Raw genomic sequence first — 25958 nt, 5'->3', positions numbered from 1 at the left:
ACTTTAAGTAGGTCATTGAGAATTTACCTCAAAAGAAGACATAAGAATTGCTTACAAGAATAAAGGAGCTACCCATCTGCTATAAAATACAGGCTTCTCTGAGTCTGTGCTGTGAAACTCTGCAGGTTTCCAAGAACAGAGTTAACTGGTGAAGTCCTCAAAAGAGTCAGGCAAAGGGCTCTAGGAGCACTTGGTGTGACAACCTGCGTTTGATGGCTGAAACCTTGAAAATTTGTAAAGAGTATTCTGATATTTCATACACTGTTAGATCTAGAGCTACTGCTGATGCTACTTATCATGTACAAGCATTAGAGAAAATTTACCATATTCTGTAATAGTTAGCTAATCCTAGGGAAGCTTTGCAGGTCTACTAAAGAATTTTTCATTTCAGTTAAATTAAGCAATAGTAAAAATATAATCCTGTTTCTTCATTTATCAAGATCCTAAAATTTTTACTGATTGCAGTTATTCAGCTTTTCCAAAAGTATAATAAATATGTTGGCTTGATTATGTTTTTTATTGTGCACCCTGGTATTTTTCCTAAGGTAATCTTTCTTCAAAATGATGATTGTTATGTAGGTCATGGTTAAGTTACACATGGTTGGGTTTCAAACCTGGTTTCTTTGATCAAGGCAACCTGGCTAGCTAGTTTCCTCTTGATGCTCAACTTCTACTTTTATTAAAATCAAAAGCTGTATAGCAAGTAAAGATATTTGAATATAGCATTTCAAAACAAGTACAAGTTTTCTACTGTTTTAAGTTAAGTGTTTGGTTATTTACTTTATGTGTGCGGAGAAAAATGAGATTTAGTACAGCTGTATCATAGGAAAACAGTAGAGATGAATATACTTACCAACATTAATATTTCTCACTTCTTTAATCTAGTGAACTGTTATATAAAAAACCCCAAACCCTAGTTTATTGTATTCATAGAGCAATAGTAATTTATATCAGATCTTACCAAAGGTTTGTTTTTATGGCTATTACAGTATACTGGCTACAGTATACTGGCAACTTGATACAGCCTCCTGACATAAAAATATCTTACTTTTGTGTCATCCAGATAGCAGAAACCTCAGAGACACTTTAACTAGAAATAAATTAATTTGTACTAATGACCTCTGCAGTCTTCTGAGATAGTTGTGATGGCAGAAGTATGTAGAGTTGATTACACTAATGAGTTAATGTTGGGTACAGATGAATAACACTCAAGTCAGACTTTCTTTGCACAAATCTGACCTTGTTTCAATTGTTTCTTAGATGAGAAAAGTAAATGCAGGGACATGCATTTACTGCAGGGAGACAGCTTTTAACATTCTTCTTGGATTATGGAAACACTTTGTGTTCTGGAGCTCAAAAAAGAAACAGGGAGATTTAGTGCCAAATGTTATTGCCTCTAGGTTGGTCTGTCCTACAAAACTGAGTATTTATTTTGTTCAGGCCAAAGCAATATACCTGTATCTTAACACAGGGAACACGTTTCCTTCCTTTAGAAGGAAATCCTACTTAAGAAAACACATCTTTTAATATAAGCACTTTAAAAAGGTCTTTGGTAAAGTATTTTCATATGCTTTATGTCTCAAAATACATGAAGAGTTAAGTACAAGCAGAGAAGGAACAAAGGAGGCTGAAACAAAGAAAATTGAGTTACACAGATCAGGTGGCTATAAATTAAGACTTGAAACTACTTATTGGAGCCAGTGAGATGAAAGAGACATGAAAAAAATAAAGATGCAAAAGGGGATGTTCTTGCATGCAGGACTGGACAGCTTAGTAAAGCCAAAGAAGGCAAGAAAGTAAAAATACACTTTAAAAAAAGTAATAGGAAGGATGCATTTGAAAGATTTGAATCAAGAAAACAATAATATGAAATAGAATAGACCAGAAGATTTAAAAGAAGCAATATTGTCCTTCAAAAGGTTTGAATGACTAGGAGTCTGAAGAGGAGATTTCAGGTATGCCTGTACCTACTGGAAACATACACAAAAAGAACTCACTTGACCCAAATCTGCCTTGCAAACAAGTTTTGGCTGCAAACATTAGCATTATGTTATCCTTATGTAAAGGCACCTTCCACTGGCAATCAAGTATGTCTTACAGTACTGGTTCTTGGGGGGGGGCGGGGGGGGAGGGAGGTGGAAGAGTTGACTGAAAAAATCAACCTCTGTATCACTAGACTTACTGTATTTCTAATTGCTGTGTAATTTGAGATCTTTTTGTGATAGTTTCTCATCTTGTCCTGGTCATTAATGTGACTCTTGGTTTGATTTAGGAACTGCGTGGAAAGAAAATAAAAACGTAGGTGATGAAAAATCAATTTTCTGTCTTTCCGTGTAAGAAAGTTGCAAATAATGGATGTTTATTAAAGATCCTCTTATGACATGGATCAACTTCCAGTTTTTAGATTTTCTGCAAAGAAAGGTCAGCCTAAAATCTGGTGCTGAGGTATCTGAGCAGGTTGGATTTTTCTGGAAGCTGATAGAGCTTTGTTTGTCCATGTAGACAGTTTCAGAAGACTGTTTTTGTTTGTCTTGCTACCAACATAAGCAGTACTTCTATAAAAGGTACTACTTCCTGGCCTCTTGGAAACACTCAGTGTCTAAGAAGCTCAGACAGGTGAAACCAGCATAATTATTCCGGGTAAATTCAACTGGCTCACGGGGAAGCCCAGGCCACTTCCCAATCTTGCAACCAGAGAACAGGGAATGCCTTGCTTGCTTGGAGAAGTGGCAACCAGCAGCACCGTGTCTGGGAGGCTTTGAAAGAAACAGAGGTGCAGATGATCCAGTATCTGTTCCATTCATTTCCTTGAGAGAGGATTTATTATTTTTTGCTACTTTAGCCTCTGCTGGTTCTTCAAGTGCAGTAAGTACAGAATGAACACTGTTTTGTGCCAGCGTAAGCATATTTACATTTGGGCTTCTGCTACTGAAACTCCTTTTTACAGGAAATCAGATCTTGTGTTTCTGTTCACGCATAAGTTTCTCTTGGCTTAAGCTTATGAAAAATACATACAGTTGCATATTGTCCATTAAAAAAATAAAAGTAAAGTTTAAAATAAGGTGACTGAAAACAAAGTATAAATCCAAAGAGCAAAATGGTGCATTCTGTAGGTTTCTAAGACAAAATATCTGGGTTAGGAGAAGAAAACTGAGGAACCTGAGCATCACATATATGAATGCATATGCATTTTTTCATATTCTTGTTAAGCCATTTGTTTTGATGTCGTCATGTATTATTTTCTTTAAAGGAATCTGGCATGTGAAATGTGTGTATATCCATGCCTTAGCTAAAAATGAATTTAAACAGTTTGTCTATCAGCAGTAGCATTAGAAATTCAGATATTTTTGCATAAGTATTTTGCATAAGGACTAAGGAAATAATTCTAAGAACCTGTCGTGTGGAGTCTTTCTGAATTTTATATTTTAATTTCTTAAAATGGTTTTTGTCTGGTTTTTGTTGTTGTGGTTGTTGTTGCTTGCTCAAAGAGCTGGCAGGGTAAGTGGCAGCTGTAAACTTAAGGGTAGGCTGCAAAGTTTTTTTTCCAAAGCCTTTCTTTCATGTTTAGCCAAGTGAGAGACATGGAGTGAAATGTAAACTCTGGCTCAGCGTATCCTCATGGCCATCTCTCCTGGTGGGCAGCTGGAGGGGCAGAAGGGGGGCTGAAGCTGCCTTAACCACAAGGGCCTGGAAGGCGCCGGCCATGAGCTGTGGCTCCAGGTTGCTCAGAGAAGGAGGAATGTGAAGATGGTGCTTGAGGGTTCTTGATCCTGTACCCCTGAAAACAGCCCTCCCCATTGCACCCATACTTTCTCACTTCATCCTCCACCTGGGAGAGAAGGAAAAGTCATCCACTTCTCATCTCAGTCATTTAACTACTTCTCTTTAATCCCTGGCAGTCCAACTGGGAACTGTGTCTTGTTGAACTTTGTTTTATTTGGAATTATGGACTGGAACCATTTCTATTTAACGTGGGAAACAAGCTTTGCAGAAACTCAACCTATACACTGGGAAAGGAACTTCCTATAAAACATAAACAGATGTTTGTACTTTCGTATGCAGATTTTTTTGTGGGAGCCTTTGTGATAAACTGCATAAATGCAATATGGAGTTCTAACAATTAAATGATGACTAGTAAGTTTGATTGCTTTGACATGATCTGCACTGGTACTCCCGGCTTGTTTTGATTTTGTTTGTTTTTAGAGAATTTTTTTTTCTAACTGTATTTTATACACAAAGCTGATCTAAAACTTATTCCTCAGTATGGGGACATAGAAAGCTTTCTCCCAGGACAATGGGGTGATTCCTGGGAGAAGTCAAACTATTACCTCCAGTGCAAGAGAAATTCCTGTGTCCTGTAGTAGCCTTAATTGCTTGGGGCCTGCTTTCTGTCGAGTAATTCTTGGCTTCTCATCCTTTTGTTTGTTTGTTTGTTATTGTGATGGAAAGGGATAAGCAAGCAGTGTTTCCTCTCTTGTTTAGAGGTGTATTTCTTTTTGCTTCCTCTCCCCCACAGTTCTTTATTTGCACTTGTTCTTACCCCATCTACACTGATTGCTTCCTTCATTCTCTGTTTACTCTGCAGAGCACATAAAACTAAAAAGTATATACATACATACATACTTTTTTTTTTTAATTCTTCTATTCTGACCATTAATTTTTCCCTCACTCAGTTGAGGCCCACAAAATTCTCTAGTTGGTGTCTTTTTCCATATCCAGGTTTGTACAGAGTGTGTCATCATTGTGCACTGATGCAATTAAGCGTGACCATGAAGAAAAATATTATTTGCTTTAGTCTGGAGATCACAAATTGTGAACAATTTCTTGGATCCTGCTAATAGAATATTTTCCATATTCATCCTGGATGCAATAGAATGCACTTTGATATTCCTGTATTCGTATGTAAATCATACTCCTCTGTACCTATGTATATACATATGGTTTTCCTTTGACTGTTTGGTATAGAAAAAAAATTACTAGCCAAGTTAATCTTTGAGGTATTATTTATCCATATGAGCCATTATTAATATGCATGGACAAAAATTAAAGCTGTCCGAACAAATTGGATTATATTGAAAGATAAAATTTTGTTAAATGTGAAATACATTATCAAAACTCTGTCTTTGGCCCAATGGACAGACTCAAAGTGATAATTACTTCTGAGAATTTCCTTACATTGTGTGTGACCTCTTGAGGTATTACAAGTGCAACTCCAATTTACAGTCTGAGCTGGTGGAGGACTTGAGAGGAGAGACATACTGTGGGGTAGATGTGGCAAATAATATCGGCAACATTGAATTTCATTAAAATTTGCCTGTTCCATATGGGCTGACATCAAAGATGTGAAATACTGTGCTCTGTGTGACTATAACGGCTGCCTTTGCTTTGGAAAGACTCTATTAGTAATGCAGGTTACTGCTGTTTGCATCATTAAGGGGGTAAGCACCCCTCCAGGTTTTTAAATTTGGAGAAAAGAGAGTTTTGACGTAGTAGCCCTAGCTCTAGAGTTGTAGAGTTTTATGACTCTCTCTTGCAAAATTTGGAGGTACAGGCTGAGCAATTAAAAAATAATACCTGCAGTGTATATAAGGGAGGGTGACAGTGTTAAATTGCAGTCCTTCTGATACACATTCAATGATCTATAGTTTTCAGATATTACGGAGGAATCAAGTGCAGGAAACCCAAGGATGTACACCTTCAACAGGTGTTTTCCAGTAATTCTTATTAGCAGTGGTTTTAAATAAGTAATTGAATTAAAAGAGTTGCTCCAGCATGAAATCTCATTTTTAATAAATTGAGATTTGTTTTTCGGGCTGGAAAACACCTCCATTATGTCCTCATCCTTATTACTCTGTGCTCATGAAGTAAATAAGGTGAAGAAGATAATGAGAAAGGCAGTAGAAATGCCTTAAAGGTCTTATAGCAAATTTATTATTCCAGCGTTGCATTTTCTTGTGGAATTGTTCTGCCAGATCTCTCAAGTGGTCAGGTTGCTTTCCAGTTTGCTTGCTTCGTTTTTTTTAATGTTTAATCTTAGTGAATTAATACATGAGGGTTAAAGTATTATGTTTCTCTGCTTCTCCTGTGTCTAGCAACATTGTAGCAGTATTAAAAATCATAATGAAACTTAGAGGGATCTTAAGACTGCACAGAATTGAAGCTCTTCCTACATGTGGGTAAAACCAAGAGAATCATTGCAATAAAATACGTGTATAATTTTACGTCGCAGTTTCATACTTTGCAGTTTTGTTCATACTCTCCGAAAATAGAATATAAATTCTGTTTAGTAATGCTCATCTAATTCTAATGATTTATTATTTTTTTCTTCCTCTTTAGGGTGTACCTCAGTTACCGTGTGCCAAAGCATTGTATAACTACGAGGGCAAAGAACCTGGAGATCTTAAATTCAGTAAAGGAGACATCATCATTTTACGTCGACAGGTGGATGAAAATTGGTATCATGGAGAAGTCAATGGCATCCATGGCTTTTTTCCTACCAATTTTGTTCAGATTATTAAACCTTTACCTCAACCTCCGCCTCAGTGCAAAGCACTTTATGATTTTGAAGTAAAAGACAAGGAAGCAGATAAAGACTGTTTACCATTTGCAAAGGTAAAAAGAGAATAGAATTACTATTTTCTTCTAATAATTTCATTCGCTTGGATAAGAAATAATACAACTGTTTTGTAGTCTTATCTGCATGTCTTATTGGAGCTGCACACATATGAAAAGGACAAGTAATTCTGCAAGTATTTCTTCTATATTGATTAGTTTTGCCTTCTCTTTCTAAATTACATATAATTTCTTTGAGGTTTTATTTCTGAGAACGCAGTTTTTCATAATTGCAGTAGTAATGTCCTTAATTTATGAGAAATAACCTAAGTTGTGAATTAAAAATATTCCATCTTCTAAAGAAACACTCAAATTGCAGATGTGAAAGAAGTCATCGCTAGCAATGTTCTTAAGTAGTTGAGTAGAAAAACATCTAGGGGAAGTTAGGTAATGAGTCAGTTGTGAAGGAAAATGGTTGTGGTTCTGTTGATTATTGCCAAGCAATTAAAGTGGGGCTGATGAGTAACATGGACTGAACATGACAGGAAGACTGGCACTAAGGATGAAATCAGATCGCTGAGGTGTGGGCAGTTAGTTGAACTCTGACAAAATAGGAAAAGGAACAGCTTGAACTGACTTCGACCCCAAAAGTGGCATGTTCCTCTTACAGAGTGCCTTCTCTGCAGTTCTTGTCCATGTCCTGCCTTCTCTGATTACCCCTGTGTTATGGAGGAAAATTAAATGAGAAGTTAAATTAGAGCTGGGAGACATAATCACTGCATGTTCACACAGGATGATGTTCTGACTGTAATTCGCCGTGTGGATGAAAACTGGGCAGAAGGAATGCTGGCTGACAAGATAGGAATATTTCCAATTTCATATGTTGAGGTGAGTAAAGCTGGATCTTCAGTAAGGCTGTGCCCACTGTGTATTTAATTTTCTGAAAGGAAAAATAATCAGTACTGGTGATGATTCTAAAATAACCTGAGATATAAGTAATCATAGACCTAGAATACTCTTTGGGAAAGTTAATGGCCTCAGCAGTTGAACCAGTGATTTTCACTTAGCTATTTGACACCTATTTTTGTTGAATGGAATTGAAATGAGCGTAATTGGAGGCAGTCACTATGTTTTCTTGGTAATACTGGAGTTATGCGGTCAATCCAAACCACACTTAGCCACATAATGAAAGCAGTCAGCAAGTCAGAGAAATAGTTAGCTTTGCACTGTCCCTAATATCCGCCTCTCAAAACCAAATTAGCACAACTAGGAAGTCAAAGAATATAGGTTGTTGTGAAACAGGCAAAGGATTACCTTTGTCATCAACAATCATATATAAAAGCTTCTGTATCTTCCTGCACTTCTCATATGTGTTACAATTTACAGTAAGAGGTAGCAGTTGAGAAAATTTCCCCAACCTTTTCAGTTTTAAGAGTTGAAAGCTGTATCTTTTTCATAGAAAGACACCAGTGATTAGGAACAGTGTGTACAGCCACAATGATTATTCAAATTTGCATTACAGAAAGATACGGAGGTTTGGAATAGTGTTTGTCCTTTTCTGATAGGTATGCTGTGGATATTGGTAAGATACACTTCCCTGCAGTGACAGTATTTTATTTACATAAATGAGGCAGAATGATGAAAGAAAAAAGTATTTTCACATTATTTCTGGAATGAGAAATATGTACTTCAGGTCACAGAAGAAATGTGTAACCATACTAAGAATCAAGTCAGATTTTATTAATTCAATTTCTGAAAATGATATGGGAACTTCAGAAAACTCTACTGGTTTCAACCAACATAGAATTTATTATTTTTAAAAGGGAAAATATATATATTTATTTTTATAGCTTGATGTAAGGATCTGTATACCTGAGGATAGAAAATGTCACATGACTGTAAAAACAAGACCAAAAAAGTTTCAACTTGCTTAGTGCAATTTTGGCTTCACTTTAAGAAGTTTTAAAAGCCAATTTAACAATTTCTTGCCCTTGGGTATTCTTTCCTAGCTTCTTGCAATTAACTGCCCCTTCAATTCAGCCACTAAAGCTTTTTGTAATGTTTTTTCAAACTAAATTACTTAACTTAGCCTTGTTAGAAAAAGCCCTTTCCTAGCACTGCCACTTGAGCTAACTGTTTAGCTAACAACTACATTCCTATCTCTACAAAAGTTGCAAAAAGGAGATATGGCCTTGAAAAATATTATGCAAAAATGAAAGTCACAAAATGTATTTGTCTTAATGTTTTCAGACTGATTCCATCAACTAAGAAAATGTATTTTCAATTAACCCTTTTAGAACAGGCACCAACACTTAAGTAAGTACACATTCTCAAATCCCCACTAAAGTGAGTGGAAAGTCTAGAATGATAAATTTTACCCAAATAGTTAGTTCAAATCAGATAGGTGGGTTTTTTCAGTATATACTAAACTGGAATGCATGCTGTGGTGAAGAGCAGTGAGATGTGCAGTAAACTATGGGTTTAAATTTTGAAATGCCTGGTTTCTGAGAGTATAGAACTATTGGTCTGGAAAATATACAGACAATTGATAGAAACAAGTATAGCAAACCATTCTTACCTGTTTTATGAAAGACAATGAAGATGAGAAGTAATTAATATTTTTGGAAGATTTCTGTATGGTCGTTTTCATTGCATTTCCCAATCCTGTAATCATTGCCTATTTTTGTCGTAATGACAGACATACCTTTTACCTTGTGTATGTTAGTCCACATATTTTTGTTTAAAAATGTGAATTAGTAGCTCCATTTACTAGAGATTTTCTGAAGTTATTAACTATAAAATGGGCGTAGTCTGTGATGTTTATTCTGTAGTATAGCTGTAATAATTGTCATATTTGTTGTACAATGAGGATAAAATTTTAGATAATGTTGAAGTCCAGGAAAATCTCTGATCATATTTGAGGGCAGATTTTGCCCTTTTATGATTCAATGTTTGCTACTCTGGTCTTTTCTTCTATAACTTTCACTTATTAAATTTGTGGTAATAATAACAGTAAGACTGAACACATTTTGAGAGAAATTTTAATAGTGATTCTATTAAAACTATAGTTTGTTAACTGATTCACAACATTCTTTATCTGTAGACACATAACATTGTGAAAAAATTACTTCTATCTGCAAAAGAAAAATAAATAATTCAAACATTGAAGAAAATTAAATTCTACTTTTAGTAGAAGTGCTAAACCCAAACTAACCCTCTAGTTTTACTAGAGTTAAGACCTGATTAATAAATCTAAATTGCTAGACTTTTGACTGTTGGAATTTCAAGGTACTTGCATTAAAACTGGATCAGCCAGGTTCTTTTGTAGTGATGAGATAAAATGCAGTGAGTTTAGAAAATATATGATTAAGTTCATAACACATATTTATCTCTGTTCCAAAAAGAAAGATTATTCGTAACTAAATAGATATTATTAGAATTTTTCTGCATAGATTGCAGTTCTGGGTACAATATACATTTCTTAGACCTCAAATTGGATGTTTTGATCTAATTAAACACTTCATAAACAAATATAAATGCCCAGAATAGAATAAAAATCAGGGAAAAGGAATCACTTTTCAGTCAAATTGTCAGTAGAAAATAATGTCAGCTTTTGTTTACCTTTGTGTGAGTGAAGAACACCTGAATTAATTTGTAAAAAATAAGTATAGCAAAGCACAGCTCTAAGAGACCTTGCAGTAGTGGTAATTCCTGCAGACAGCTGCAGGCAGAGGGAAGCTGTGTGCTGACCTCAGCCCTGCTGCAGCACCGAGATGTGGCTCAGCCAGCTGCCTCCGTCCTGCCCTCTTTGGAAAGTTCTTCTCTTCCCTGGGTTTGGTGGGAAAGGGAATTGGATCAGGCTTCCTGTTACAGCAAAGATTTTGTTGAATGGGAAAAAAAAAAGTGAATATAAAGGTTGAAGTAAAGAAGCTTCAATGAAAGTATGTCTGTTAAGGAAAACAACTGATGCAGGAAATGTGGGCCTAGACACATAGGTACTTGTTGCAGAGAGGAATGCTAGATTGAAACACTTCTTAGCATGACTTGGATGCATTCCCTTGGTGACCTTGAATGTCTGCTAGCCATTTCATTGGAGAATGCTGCAAGTTCTTAATTTCTCTTCTCAAAGAAGAGACGTAAACTGCACTCTGCCAAATATTCTGCAGCTGTTGCTGTCCTCGGGTTACTTCAAAGAGGAGGCCTGTAATCAGTTCACTTCCATCTTCAGATTGATGCAACTGTCTTTTGCCTGCTTCTCTGCATAAGAAAGCACAGAATGCTGCTTGTATTTGAATCAGTCTTGAATCGATCCCATGGGCAAGTCTCAACTATTCCCTAATAGGTTGTTCACTGTATAGAGTAATCAGATTCTGCTGGCATTGATAGCTTCTGGAGGTGAACAAATATAATTAGGTGTCGCAGGTACCTTGGGGTGGTGTTAGCAAAGTGGCTTTTGGTTTTGTTTTTCATCCCTGGGTGATCTCTTAACTTCTCTGATTAGGTAGTTCTTTGCAAATAAGGAAGTAGATTACATAAAAATAGAAACAGTTGCAGCCATTGTATCAGACAGTATGGAATACCCAGATTCTCCGGAAGGACGTGAAGAATTTCAATCTGAGTTAAAAAAAAAAGTGCAAAATAGATAAAATTATTAGACTTTGAAAAGCCTGCGTGTTCTTCCGTGATGACAAATAAGACCCTGACAAGCTGAACAGCAGGCTATGCTTTTTTTGGTCTTATTTTCTACTTGTTTCATATCCTTCAGCCTCATATCAGTGTTTTGTAATGAAATAATGTTTTCACTGGTCTGTTTAAAGTATGTTTGCTCTAAATTTAAAATTCAGTAATCATCTAAATAATGGGCTTTTTGTTGGAGATAGCGGTCTATTCCTATCTTCTGTTATACACAAATAATGCAACATTATTTTGATCCATATGATCCGTCTTGAGTACTAGCAGGAAGAAAAATCTAGCATCCACCTTTTTCATAGGATTGGTTACTGCTGTGACATTGTCTTCTCCTACCCCTCTTTCTTACAAGAAAGATGGAGAGGGACTTTTTACAAAACTATGTAGTGACAGGACGGGGGGGAATGGACTCAAACTGAAAGAAGATAGGTTATGATTAGATATTAGGAAGAAATTTTTTACTGTGAGGGTGGTGAGGCACTGGAACAGGACGCCCAGGGAGGTTTTGTCTGTCCCATCCCTGGAAGTGTTCAAGGCCAGGTTGGATGGGGCTCTGAGCAATGTGGTCTAATGGAAGGTGTTCCTGCCCATGGCAGCGGGGTTCGAACGAGATGATCTTGAAGATCCCTTCCAACCCAAACGATCCTGTGATTCCAGTTCTCTTCAGTTGCATTCTGAAGGACCAACAGTAAGAACATTTAGGAAAAAATTCTATATTCTCAACTTCATATCCTGTTTCAAATCCCCCATTATGCCCCTCCTCCACTGCAGTATGTTCCATGTAGTTCTTCCTCTTCCCTAGAAGGTTTTTATGTCAATTCCTTATTGTTCCAGTAGTCCTGGTTTTGAACTTTGTCTTTTTTTCTGTATATGAAAATTCCTTCATGACATCTTGCAAATATCACTTGAAAACCTCTTCTATATTAAAAAAATATCTTGGTTCTTTTACACTACCTTATATATCTGTATCTAGAGATATCTCTTGTGTTCAGAGTATAAGCCAGTCATTTGTGGGAGCTGCATTTAAATCAGTGTTGATGCTATCATGATTAATGATTTGTTGTTTGTCTAGTAAAGTTTTGATGAAGTAAAATACTACTTTAAAATTCTTCATGAGCATAGTCGGTATCTCAAGACTTGCAGGAAAATTGTAAAATAAATAGAAGAAATAATATGCTGAAGAATAGAAATGATAATTCCACAGTGACGAATTTCATTCTTTCACCCTGACGTTCTTCAGAAAAGTTTTTTCCTTTCTTCATAATCATCTACACTTTTCAAGTAACAGTATTCATATTTAGTGGTACATGTTCAGAAAACTGGTGCTCATGATTAAATGAGAGTTCTGACATTATTGTTTCTATTAGCTCTAAGATTTTCTGAAAATAAAGGGTTTTTGGAAAATGTAGAGGGATTGTTTGTTGGTTTCCTCTCTTCCTCCCCATTACATAGCTTACATTTCATTGTAAGAAAATGTGTGGGATTCCTCATTTCTTCATTAGAAAGGAAGGATTTGTTTGCATTTAATGTAGTATTGTTGTTACAAATTAGCAGATAGAAAATCTTATTGTGAACAAAAATTCTTTAGCTAAGCTTAAAAAAAAGAGAAAAATTGGCACAGAGATGGTGCCTCTACATTAGAAAATTCAGAAGCTGAGAAGGTATTTCCACAAAATTGCCCGTATATATTTCTTTTCTCCTTATGCCATCTTATGCCTGTGTAGGTGCTTATTACCAGGCAGTGCACTGATATAGCTGGATATTTAGTCCATCCTACTATGTTCTTAAACCTGCATTTAGGAAGCCTGTGTTTTCACTGCTGGCAGGGAAGATGTGCACAAGTACCAAGGGACACTAGGAGGAATATCTTCAAGAGCCTACATGCAAAGGTGTGGGATTATATCATATAATCAAGGCAAAAAAAGGCTGAAAGTTTAAATAAATATCCAAGAAGTTTTGTTACACAGATTTTTCTGTTATAAGGTCAAAGGGGACCACTACATTTTAGTCTGACTTCTAGATGACACAGGCAGTGGTTATTGCTGAATTAATCCATTATGGTATTATGGCATTATGTCCTCTGTTGATTGAAATTTTACCTGTGATGGGTAGTCCAGACCAGCCCAAAAGTAAGTGTTGAGTTTGTAATGAATAATTTGTCACTCTCTACTGACTGATTTGTCACAGTTTTAAGTTGCGTGGTTTAAATTATATTATTAATAAAAGGAAAAGAGATATTTTGTTACGTTCAGGTGACTTTTATGAATAAAAAAATACTAACATGTTACTGGTTTTTGTAGTTTAACACAGCAGCCAAACAGTTGATAGAATTGGACAAGCCCTCAGGTTCTGCTGTTGACTCTGGAGAAGGTACCTCTGGGGCAGCCCACAATTCAACCCAAAAGCACACCGATACTAAGAAAAACACCAAAAAACGACACTCTTTTACCTCCCTCACCATGTCCAACAAGGCTTCACAGTCTTCTCAGAATCGCCACTCCATGGAAATCAGTCCTCCTGTCCTCATCAGCTCCAGCAACCCAACGGCAGCAGCCCGCATAAGTGAGCTGACGGGACTGTCCTGTAGTGCCCCTTCTCAGGTAATTCACTTGAAATCAGCTATAACTATAAAGGCTTCTGATCTTGTCAGATTACTTATTTAAAATTATTAATTATGTCTAATTAATATTAACTATACACTTTCAAAAAACTTACCTTCCAATATGAGGACATTTAAGGAAAATATTTTCTAACACTTACTTATATAATGATAGCAAAGAGTTTTAGTCTTATAGGCTGGTTTTTTTCACGGGCTAGTTGTTATTTTCTACAGTGCCACAAAGATTTTTATTAAACTGTGGAAATTAGAAACTTGGGTGATTTAATTTCTTGATTTCTTTTTTCTAAATTGAATAGAATAATGAATATTAATAAAGTGCATGCTATAAAAATAAAATATTCAACTTGAAAATTACATTAATTCCAGAAATGTAGCATATTAATCTGGTTGTGGTAAGTAGAAATATTTGTCTGACTTTATTTATTTGTTCAGTAGTTTGTGAAAAATCGGCTGTTTCACAGAGTAATTACACTTCGGGAAAAGAAATATCAATGGAGCTCAAGGGGTATTGGCGGTGTTTTACATGAGCTAGTAAATATGCTTTATTTGCACGCCTTTGGGATCTGACAGCCTTTTATGGAAAAAAAAGAAAACTGACATTGGTTAAAAGTGTGTTTCGTGTAGCTGGTTCAATCCATCTCCAAAGACCTGAGAAATGTCAGTATGGAAAAAAGAAAGTGAGCAGTGTGATCCAACACTGTCCGTGTGAGTATCTAACTGAAAATTAGTTCTGGTTTAAGGTTACAAGTAGTAGAATAGTGGTGATTTTGACCATGAAGCTTACAGCTGTGTAAAAACCAGCTCTTACTAAACTATGCAGAACTGACCCTGCTGTTTTTTTCTCTCTCCCAGGTTCATATTGGCACTACGGGGCTGATTGTGACTCCACCCCCCAGCAGCCCAGTCACAACAGGGCCTTCCTTCACCTTCCCCTCCGAAGTTACCTACCAAGCTGCTCTTGGTGTGAGTACTGCTTAAGAAAACTCAGCCTTCCCATTTTAATTTGGTCTTGTACTGTAATTTTTTTTTCTCAAGTTCTAATATACTGATTTGAAATGATGGTTTTGTGGAAATTGTGTCTATGTGATAGACAATGGTATGAATTTAACTATGGCCAAAGCTCTATTGCTATGATAATGTTTGCATCTTGTCGTACGTATCCATTTCTCCAGCTTTCCTCTGTAATTTCTCTATAGTAAACACGAGACGCACACTTCCTTCCAGACAGTCTTGCTTTTAAGCATAAGTAGAAAAAGAGATTATGCTGGGGGGAAAGTTTGGGGAAGCAAGCAGGTTCTTACAAAAAATATCAACTTGGGACCACAGCTGCCAGGTATTTCTGTCTTACTTAACTCAAGATTTTCAAGATTATCTGAAATAAGCTTCAAAAGTCTGCTGTCTCCTCATTAAATAAGGTGATTTCAGTTGCATGTACACCTGTGGCAGATGAAGAACGTGTCTAGCAGGTTTAAATTAGGTTCTTGGAGACCAACAGGAAAACATGTAGCAAATGGCCATCTTTTAAAGGAAGAAGTACACTGGAATGCTGTTTCCTTTAAACAAATAAAATGACATTTTCTTCAAAAAGTTCAGGATTTCTTTCCAAAACCTACCAGAATTCTTTAGTTTCCTATGCTTATGTTAGAAAAACTGTGGAATGTCATATATCATACTGTACTCATCAGAGCCATACCTTAACTACAATAAAGATTGTGGATACCAGTTTTCAGAGATCTTTAAGGGAACTCAATGAGATTTTATTTAAATCATAGGAGTTCTTGAAATCAAGATTTTCTTTCAAGTCTAAAATTGTGCCCCTAATTTTTAAGGGGTGGAGCACAGTTGAATAATAGATCTTCACTTACTTTAAAAAAACCAACCAAACAACCCAAACAAAAAACCCCAAGACTTGATCTTTTTCAGGTGTCTCTCCTTGCAGTCTTTAAACAAAGTAAAATATGAAGAATAGCCTTGCGTCTAAATAGGTCTCATTTTGTTTTCAACTTTTGGCACTTGCATAATTTTACACATTTGTCTGCAAAATCAAAGGCAGAACTCTTCTATCAACATTTTGTTGTTATGTGTGGCTGGGTTTAATTTTGACATATTTCTTTGGAACTCTTAAGCTACATTTTTCAGTCCTTTAAATTATGATGCAGTTGTTTTCTGAATTATCTCCAGTACTTTCTCTTGGCATGGTATATACATGGTGACACATGCCAGAAGGGAGTACAATACTGCACAGTCTTTTTCAGTGAAGAAGATATTGTAGTATGGCCCTTTCACCTTCTTAGTCTGATTCTTTTATCTTGAAAATTTGCCTGAATGTAGCACAAAGTTTATGTTCAGCTAAATATCCATGCTGATGCCACAGATTTTCATCATCTTTTGTGATGTAGTATCTGCTCTCATCCAAGTAAATGTATTTCACATTCTTTGCTCTTCAGACAGATGACCTTATTATTGACAGTTACATGGACCATGTGCTTTTGCCCTGCCTTACTGAGTAAGGCAGATTGAGCTGTAGCAATGGTTTGCCGTATTGTGGTTAAGTTGTTGACTCCTTCAGTCTGTGGATTATCTGTGTAATCCTACTGTTAAATGTGTGCTAATCTGGAAACAGTTAATAATCTCCTTATATATAGATTCATATTTTAACGTCACAGTGCAGATGAGGTTGGAAGGGCCTCTTGAGGTCATCTAGTCTAACCCCCCCTGCTCAAGCAACACCCCCTAGACACAGTTCTCAGGATTGTGTCCAAATAGCTTTTGAATGTCTCCAAGGATGGGGATTTCACGACCTCTCTGGGCAACCTGTGCACATTGTTGGCTCTTGTTCAAGTTGGTGTCCACCAGGAGGGACCCGCAGGTCTTTTTTTTGCCTGTGAGGTGTACATCTTATATTAGAAACAATTAGCTGCTTACATACTAATCCTTGTAGTCTTTTATACTTCTTTCATCCTATCCTTCAGAAAATACCTGTGAGAACTGAGCAAACAGAATCAGCTTTAGTATAATTTGTGCTCTTAGGCAGAATGTAAGTCTAGCTAACATATAGGCAGAATGCAAGTCTAGCTAACATATATGCTGCATACATTGAGTAATTGATTTGATTTATGAGATACTCAAGTTTTGGAGAGGATTGAGCAAACTTAATTGAATGCAAAATTATGCATTCAATGCATAATTTCAGGAGTTCTATCAGAAGTTGGTTTTTTTCCCCCCTCAGTAACAAACACTTCTGTTTGTTATTAAGAATCAGTAGTTCTTTATTTGATGCCAACATGGAGAAATGCTTTAGTTTGGTGCTGGTGCAGTCATTAAACCACCTCGGGTGCTTTAGTTGCTTAAGCTTGTTCGAAGGCAATCTCACCATGGGTACCCACAGGAATTAAATTACAGTGCTAAATGCAGCATGGAGAGAAACTCCTGCCATATGATTGTCCTGGATCTTGGGGTGCTACTTTCTCTTTGTGATAACCATGCTCCTGCTTCTGTTTCCAATTAGGCATAGAATTCCCATTGAGAACCTGAATTATTCTCTGCCACCCTCTTTAAAAGTCAATAACCTTCTGTACATAATGTTCTGTTTCTTCTTGACTTGTTTTCAGCATGACTAAAATGCAGGCTGGCAGCTCAGGCTAGAGTCAGGTCATTCATGTGTTCTTTTACAATAGATGATATTAGATGAAGATGCAGTTTGTAAAGTCACAGACTGTCGGGTATATCTTTTACTTACACTTTTCCTCTTGCTTCATAAACTCTTGTTTTCATTTTAGAAATGTGCAAAATGTTTCTGACAGGTCAAGAGAGAAAGTGATGTTCTTGTTTCTCTAGATGTCTCCCTTCCGGAAATACCCGTCCTGACATTCTGAGCATTAATTTTAAGCTGTGGAACAATTGTGATTGTATGTTTAATACATCAGAAGTGCTTGGCTTGAAGTAAATGTTCTTTGAGAGCAAGCTGTTTATACACTTACTTTATATAATGCTAAACGCAGAATAAGGGAGAAAAAAGAAATCTGAGAGGATGAGCATGATTACCCATCAGTGAAGAAGAATATATTCCTTTACAGTAATTCTGAATTTATGCATCTTTGCTGCATTTATCTGTCCTGAATCTCAAAGCAAGGAAAAGCTAGTGTCTTCTCTTATGTCCTGTCAGAAAGATGGTATTTCTGTTGTCAACAGGAGATATTTTGAGCTGTCATGTTGTCTAACAAGTATCTCTTAAGACAGTTTGGATTAATTCCTAGCCCAAGGGAGTCTGACTCTTTTATCTATGTACACGTATAGGATTGCATTTTAGTTTTTTACATTGCTCTGATGGTTCAAAAATGCCAATTGTATTAATTTTATTTTGTTCATAATAATGCTTTGTAGATGCTGTTTGATACCCAGTATTGTATGAAGTAGATAATTTACAAATTTTCAGCCAAAATAGACACAAATAAGCTTTAGGAATGAGAGTGCTCTTGTCAAGTGACCGTATATGGTCTCTACTGCTTGTATCATTTAAGCAAATTTTAATTTTCTTTCAGAAAACTTGTGATAATTTATTTAAAAGTTTTATTTTACAGCAGCAGTTCTTTAGACAACAGCATTACTTCTCAGCTTGTATTTTGAGGTTTGATTCTTTGAAATTGAAGAAGCTATGAACTGAGGCAGACTTCTCACAGCTAGGGCTTTGGGCTGTGATATTATCTGTTACACTGTTCTTTGGGACTTCCAACCACAGCTTTACCCTTAATAGGGGCATTAATTGGTCTGCTCATCTTGGCCACTGGCATTTTTGAACCTTGTAGGTGTTTAGTATATTTAAAGTTCTTTGCAAAATATAAATAACAGATGTCAAGTTCAATTGTTGTTGGGTGAAAGTATGCACATGCAATCATGTAAGGCTCATTCAATTGGAAGGAGATTCTTGGATGTAATTTAAAGGTAGTTATCTAATGGAGGAGATCTAGTTGCCATAGATTTTACTGAAAAATAATCTTCAGGTATGTGATTTGAACCATGATATGGGAAAAACAAACAGAATATACCACAGCAAAGTTAGAGCTACATTCAAAAGCAGCAGCAGAAAAACAATGTAGCAACAAGAGATAACTTATCTTCCTTTCATTCTGCCTTTACAGTCTCCTGAGAAGTGAAAAGTGTTTTGGACTGCAGTCGACCTAGATTTCCATACTGCTACTTCTGCAAATTGGAAATGTTGACTTTGAAATGGTGTCTTGGTGTTTGAGCTTAACTAGCAGAAATAGGTGGTCTATATTTGGATGGTATTTGGAACGTTTCAAAAATTTAAAAATCCCTGATTTTTCTGGTCTTGTTCTCTCGTACATGCACAAAAAGAGAAATTGCCTTTTATGTGGAAGTATATAAGGTAGTTTGAATTATTATTAATGAGGCACAAGCTGTGAGGGTTATATAATATACTGATGACATTTAGCTCTTTTGTGTAGTTCCAGTGTAAGTTCAATAGTGTAAGTCAGGAGGTTTTAATAAGAATTGTCCTAATTTTAATCAACCAAAATTCAAATCAACTTTTGTTGTGAAGAGGAAGCAGCTGGAAGAAACAATGAGGTTTTGTATGAGAGACTTGTTTTTGATAACATATAGTTTAGGAATTTTGTTAAACATAAGCCTTAATTTGTTAGCCCTCAGGGAATTTTGCAAGCTGTATATTTTTTCCTAGACATTGTGGGAGTGAAGACTGTTAATGAATGTTCTTTTCCACTGTTGTGCCTTTTATTATTCTTCGAGTGAGCTGATTACTGATCTTCAATTAACGAATATGGGAATGTAGCCTAATTATATTTAAATTTAGTAATATGCATGTGTTTCTAGAGCATGAGTATAGATACTTTTTGAAGTTGTAACATGCATTAAGTATCAAATTATGTAATTTTTCATTTTCCCATTTAAAAAAATAATTTATCACTTGCTGTTTTATATGTTTGAAAGTACATCTGGTGCCTGAAAAGTAGTTGCAGAAACATTCCATTTTCCCCCTTATCTACCTAAAATACTCTTAATTATTGCCGAGCATATTTTATTGAATCCCATGTGGTTTGTGTCTATTCTTTCATGGAATGTTGACTATGGGAGCCATCAGAACTAGCATGTGCCCTGGAGGTAGGTATGTTTCTCAACAGCTAGAAAAATGGTTACGTGCCAGAAAACTTCTTGAATACTTGGCTAGATCATTTGGATCTATTTTCCCAAGTTGTAACAGTGCAAGCTGTGGAGTGTTAGTCCTCTAAAGTCTATCAAGTAATTTATTTAGATTTCTTGGTACTTGCCAAGTCTTTGGGAGTTTAATTGGGCTGTGGCTCACTGCTGGTCTCATTACCATACTGATAGACACGGGGAGGGGAGCAGAACCTGAATAAAGCAGAATAAAATAGAGCTGTGAAGGTGCCTTTATTTCAGCTAAAGCTTCAGTGTATTTTATGTGTTCAATTGAATAAAACACAATGTTCAGCATCTTTAGAGATGCAGGAAGTATGGAACTGTGACAACCTTGATATTGTGCATGAATAGCTTTAATTTTAAAGACTTCCAACTAATCATCTCCTAATGTGGATTTAAAATTTCTACCATATATAAAGAAATATAGATGCCTAAAAAAAAAATACTAATTTATATTCTGTTGACAGGTTGCATGAAAGTTAGATGCTCACATTCAGCTTCGATTCAGCTAAGACATTTGTTGAATGTCTGACTGGGAGGGAGAAATAACTTCAGCTGTAAAACAGCTGAAAAAGAAATGTTGGTATTTCAGTGTGAATTACCTGGATACTTTAAAAAATTGTTGGGTAGGTAGGAATCTAGAATGTGAAGCAAATGCAATTGCCATTTTTGTAAATAACGATTAGTATCAAAGCTCTCAGTGATGTTTCTCCAGCAGGTCATGTCTGTTTAGTGTTGGATACAGAAGGCCTATTTGGTCTTAAGAACTTGTAAATATATGATCAGAAAAAAAGTTCTAAATAAAATAGGAATATTTCACAATATAACATGCAATTTATGTCATAGCTAAGCATAACAGTTTTGACTGAAACATTGTAAGAGTTGATAAGTTTTCTCTAGATTTGAAGGTCTTTAATTATGCAGTTATTTACTGTGCTTTTGCAGTGTAAAACTGGTTTAAAGAGCTGTCTTTTTATTAACCTTTTCACCAAATGCAGTGCAGTAATAATCACACAGTGTAGAACTAAAACTCAGTTTGTTTCCATACAGGTTTTTGTTTAGAAAAATAGAAAAAAAGAGACAAAACCCTTTAGAAGTGAAGTGTTTGAGGGGACTTAAAATGACTTTCAATTACATATTTTCCAAACTGATAATGTAATGCTGTGCATTTGTATGCTGATGTATTGGAATTGCCAGGCACTACTTCAGGATATTTTGTTAATTTATATTCTAGTTCTGTGGGTTTTAGGAAGATTATGTTTGAAATTAATTCAGTTTTACATTTTCAAAGGTTGGAGGTTTTTTATTACTTTTTATGTGTGTTGTAACACAAATAGTTACTTTTGGAAGGGGGAAAGGAAAAGCTCTCCTTTTGTGAGCGCCTTTTCCCAGGAGTCAGTACACAAGGTCCTAAAGAATTGTCTGAGGCTTTACTGAGCAGAAGGTAACAATTGCTCCATTGATTCTCAAAAGGCACAGAAGTCTGTAGGCAGGACCCCCATTACGATCTGTGGTGCATTTTTACTGGGGTATTTGTTAAAGATTACCAATCTTGATAATACTGAATTTCAAAAGCTAACTCTTTAAGCTAGAAGAATAGGAGAAAGAGGGAACAATAGATCAACGACTATGGTCTCATATTGTGCTTGCTTTTATAACCTATACATCAAAAGATAATTTCCCCCAGAAGGCATGCTTTTGGGTGCACTGCAGCTGAATTGTATGTTATGTTTCAGCTTCAGGTTACAAAAACAACCATGTTATGAAGTACAGTCAGCAGCGGGATGCAAAATCTACTTCCTGGAAGGCTTCTGAATTTTTGTCGAGCCCTATCCTAAGCATGTTATAACTAGAAACAGTGCTTTCCATTTTTACTGTGCTGAGAAATTGCTTGTCATTTGCTTAATTAACTGCCAAAACTTCAAGATTTTAAACTGGAAAGAAGAGAAACAGAGACAAAGCTAACTCCAGTTATATTGTAACAATAGGTAAAGCAATACTGGACTCAGTTACTGTTTTTCTTCTTCCTTAGAATATCATGCTTTTTTTTTTCAGCTGATTCAACTCATCGAACAATGTTGATCATCTGTTGCTATTTTTTTTTGTTCTTGTAAAATCAGAATATGAATCCCCCACTTCCACCACCTCCTCTCTTGTCTGCTGCAATCATTGCATCGGCTGCTTCTGGACCTCAGTCTACAAGTGTCATACAAAGGTCTGCATCGGGATCAACTGACCAGGTGGCACATTTACGACCACAAACTCGTCCAAGTGTGTAAGTAAAATTGAAACTTTTCTCCAGTCATAAAAACAGAACGAGATCACTGACTTCACCTGTACATATAGCACGGCAGCTGGCTCTGTTCTGCTGGAATTGCCAAAAAGCCAAGCATGCAACTCAGAATAAAAGCGTGGAGAAAGGTGATATCCCCAAACAGCCTCCACACTGATCATTGTTTATGTTGTAGATAAATATAATCAGCTGTTGCTGAGTGAGAAAGGACTCACTTCAAAAATATAAAGTATTTGTCATGCAGAAGATGAATGAATCCTTGCATTAGCACTGAATACTGTATAACTCAAAAGTGTCATTTCCCTGGAGTGAATTTATTCAATGTTTTCCATTATGTGTGGTATGAAAAGGCTATTCTCAAATGGAATAACTTATGCCAAAACACAGAAAGTGCTGTATTTCATTTAGACTGGTAAACGTGTTACTGTCAGACTACTTGTGTCAGTTAGAATTGAAATTTGACTGAAGATTCTACAGTGCACTTAATTAGTGGGTGGCAATTTGGAATGAAGGCAGAAAGCTGCTAGTTAGCATTATGTCTTCACACTTGAAATACAAGTAAATGTGCATCATCCATTCGGGTGAAAATATTTTGTATATTAACATGTGTTGCTAGCAACATCTTTCTTCTTGAAAACTTCTTTGTGTGGAGCTTGGGGAATAAGAACGATAAAATATAAAATTCAGGAGATGCTGAAGCATCTAATGGGAGATGTTTGAATAAGGACTGCTTTTGTTCTATTCTTGTTATCTTCCCACCAGGTCTCCTGCCACTCCAGAAGAGCACCCTTCTTGTATAGCAGGTGCATCTGGATTTGGGCTGTTTCTTCGTGTCAGGCATTTTAACACTGGTTCTTATGGATTATTGCACCTAGCGCAGTTGAATCAAGTTCCTATCTCGTTTACTCCCATCCTCCTATCCCATCTTCAAAGGGTTGCTCTATATGAGGATACTAATGAAATTTGGAATAAATTAACTAAAAGGGAAGTTAGTGAACATCAATTAAAGCACATGAATTGCTTTTCTATAGTTTCAGTGTGTGGCTTTGTAGATTACTGCTAAATCATGTACCAGTGAAGCCTTCTGCTGCCAGTGTACCATATGTTGGTTTAAAGCATATTTTTTGCTGGCTTTGGGTACCTATATTGCCTTTAAAGGATTTTTGTGGACACTGGGAAGTTTCTTAGGTGGACAGCAAGGGATAAAAATGTAATGCAAAAAGGAGAAGCATGCAGTTAATGCTATTGTTACTGTGCACAAGAGACAATTTTGATGAAAGAATGTTTTCTAAAGCCACTTTTTTGCCCTTGGGGTTACAAGGGGAGTGGGAAAGACCAGCATTGCAAGCAACTGTGGATCCTTTTTCAAAAAAGGGGATAGTCTACCTGTTGGTAGACTATTGGCTGCCTCTTGTGAAAAATATATTTTAGAGAAAATGGGATTTATTAGAATGCTATTTTCCATAGGCCTGGGTCAGTAATTATATCTATAGTTCAAACTTTTTTTAGGTTCAAATGTGGCAGAAAATAGAACACTGTGGTGGTTAAAACAGTATCGCTTTCTAATAATAAGAGAACTGTGCAATCCTATTTGAAAACTTCCCTAGGAGCACTCCAAGATGCAACTGCAGGAGCTTCAGCTTTTTTTTAAACTTCGTTTCCTAAGAATTTTTTTTTTAAAGAGAAAATGCAAAAGTTTCTGGACTCTCAATATGATTTGAAATGCACTGTATTATGCTTTAGTGTTGCTTAGAAAACATAAAAGGAAATAAACTCTACAAGCGAGTTAGCTGCTAATCACCTTACCCATAGACTTCAATTTCTAGTAACACATCTTTTTCCTTTTGCACTGAAGTTTGCACAGGAGCTTCCAGTTTTGCAGTTTGAAAAGTATTTCTGATACTGATCTTTCACTCCCAGCTAACAGAACTTCTCTATTCTCCCCAGCTCTCCAAATAAAAAAAAGTTGATGTGTCACAAAGTGTAAGAGATATGAGAAGCAGGTGTAGGGAGAGTAAAGTGGAATATTCTGGGATGTGTAGTTGATAAACACCTACTTAATTAGGATCACTAACGTCATTAAGAAAATGGGCAGTCCTATTACAAGTGTTTTGCATTCCATTAAAGTGAAGTTCAGAGGATATTTCTAATTGTTATTGTTTCCTCTTAATATTACCATACCTTCTGTTTTAATACTGTAACGGTATGACGGATTATCACAGCCATTTCTGCCATGCCTTCTCATCTCTGACAGAACTCTCTGTGCCAGAAAACACAAGTCATGTTTCCAACTGTTTTAGTTTTATCACTTGTATCACTTTTCCTGTCTTTTAGGTATATTGCTATCTACCCCTACACTCCTCGAAAAGATGATGAACTGGAACTGCGGAAAGGAGAAATGTTCCTAGTGTTTGAACGCTGCCAAGATGGCTGGTTCAAGGGAACTTCCATGCATACAAGCAAGATTGGTGTTTTTCCTGGGAATTACGTGGCTCCAGTTACAAGGTACAGTATTATACAAGTGTCTAAATAATTTAGCTAGTTTGAAATCCAAGATTATTCTATTCTTATATTAAATGCTAAAATTGTGTAATAGAAGACCTGTGGGTTTTAGTAACTAGGTAGTTTTTTTCAGTTGTGTTTTATTGTTTGCTTTTAATTTTGGCAGGACAGCGACAAGTGCATCACAAACAAAAGTTCCCATGTCGACTTCTGGCCAAACAGGACGAGTGGTTACTATGGTCAGCCCTTCCACTGCTAGTGGAACATCCCAGAAGCTCCAGGGGAATGGTGTGGCAGTGAACTCCAGCACAGTACCCACAGCAGTGGTTTCTGCAGCACACATCCAAACCAGTCCACAAACCAAGGTCCTTATGCACGTGACGGGACAAATGACAGTCAACCAGGCTCGAAATGCAGTTAGAACAGGTAAAAAACGCACCAAAATTTATTACCTGTGGTAGACAAACTGTAGAGTCCATCTTGACAAGTGACAAGTGAGGGTCTATGTAAGTATGTGTTGAGGTTTTTTAAAAGCTTTTTTTAGTGTAATTGTTTAGAGTTGAATGTTTTCTGAAATGACAGTGTATCCCTCTGAGTTGTTAAATCTTTCATTATTCTCCTCTAAGCAACTGTGTGTACGTACATACTCCCACTGTTGGGAATTTATATGCAAGTACTTCAGGTGGAATTTTTCTTTCTTTTGTTGTTCCAGCAGTAACTGGGATGGGGACATCCTTTGAGCTTCCCCACTCATATGCAATTCATATAGTAATAAAGTGATAAGAACATCTGAGTCATAGCTTATTTTCTGTGTGTTAACTGCATAAGAGCTACAGATTGCTCTAATTTAGCATTCACTTTTAAATTATCTTCTAACATTTTTTGAATACCTTTAATGTTCATTCCTTTTCAGGTCTCTGGCTCAGGGTTGGTCCTTAGGCATTCCAGTTTGTTCTCTAACTTTGACTGCAACTTCTTTCAGCTTTGACTCTGAAACACGAAGACTATACTGGCTTCAAGATCCATACGATCTACGTAGTAAAACTCTGTATTTCTGAAAATTGTAACTCTGCATTTACTGTCTGGGGCTGGCCACATCATAGTGAA

The 25958-nt window shown here is 36.3% G+C and overlaps 1 protein-coding gene across 1 annotated transcript in view; it reads left to right on the top strand.

Annotated features, from left to right (window-relative positions):
* SH3RF1 (SH3 domain containing ring finger 1) overlaps positions 1-25958 on the top strand; it is an 85013-nt gene that overhangs the window by 46903 nt on the left and 12152 nt on the right. The window contains exons 3-9 of the mRNA XM_082281413.1: positions 6337-6612; positions 7345-7440; positions 13542-13841; positions 14714-14824; positions 22177-22331; positions 24684-24854; positions 25018-25277. Coding sequence (XP_082137539.1) covers positions 6337-6612; positions 7345-7440; positions 13542-13841; positions 14714-14824; positions 22177-22331; positions 24684-24854; positions 25018-25277 — 1369 coding nt within the window. The remainder of the gene's footprint in view (positions 1-6336; positions 6613-7344; positions 7441-13541; positions 13842-14713; positions 14825-22176; positions 22332-24683; positions 24855-25017; positions 25278-25958) is intronic.

The sequence above is a fragment of the Coloeus monedula genome (assembly GCF_965178545.1).
Source record: "Coloeus monedula genome assembly, chromosome: 5".
Taxonomy (NCBI): Eukaryota; Metazoa; Chordata; class Aves; order Passeriformes; family Corvidae; genus Coloeus; species Coloeus monedula.
Note: the sequence above shows the minus strand (reverse complement) of the source record. Positions and strands in the feature narration are given on the sequence as shown.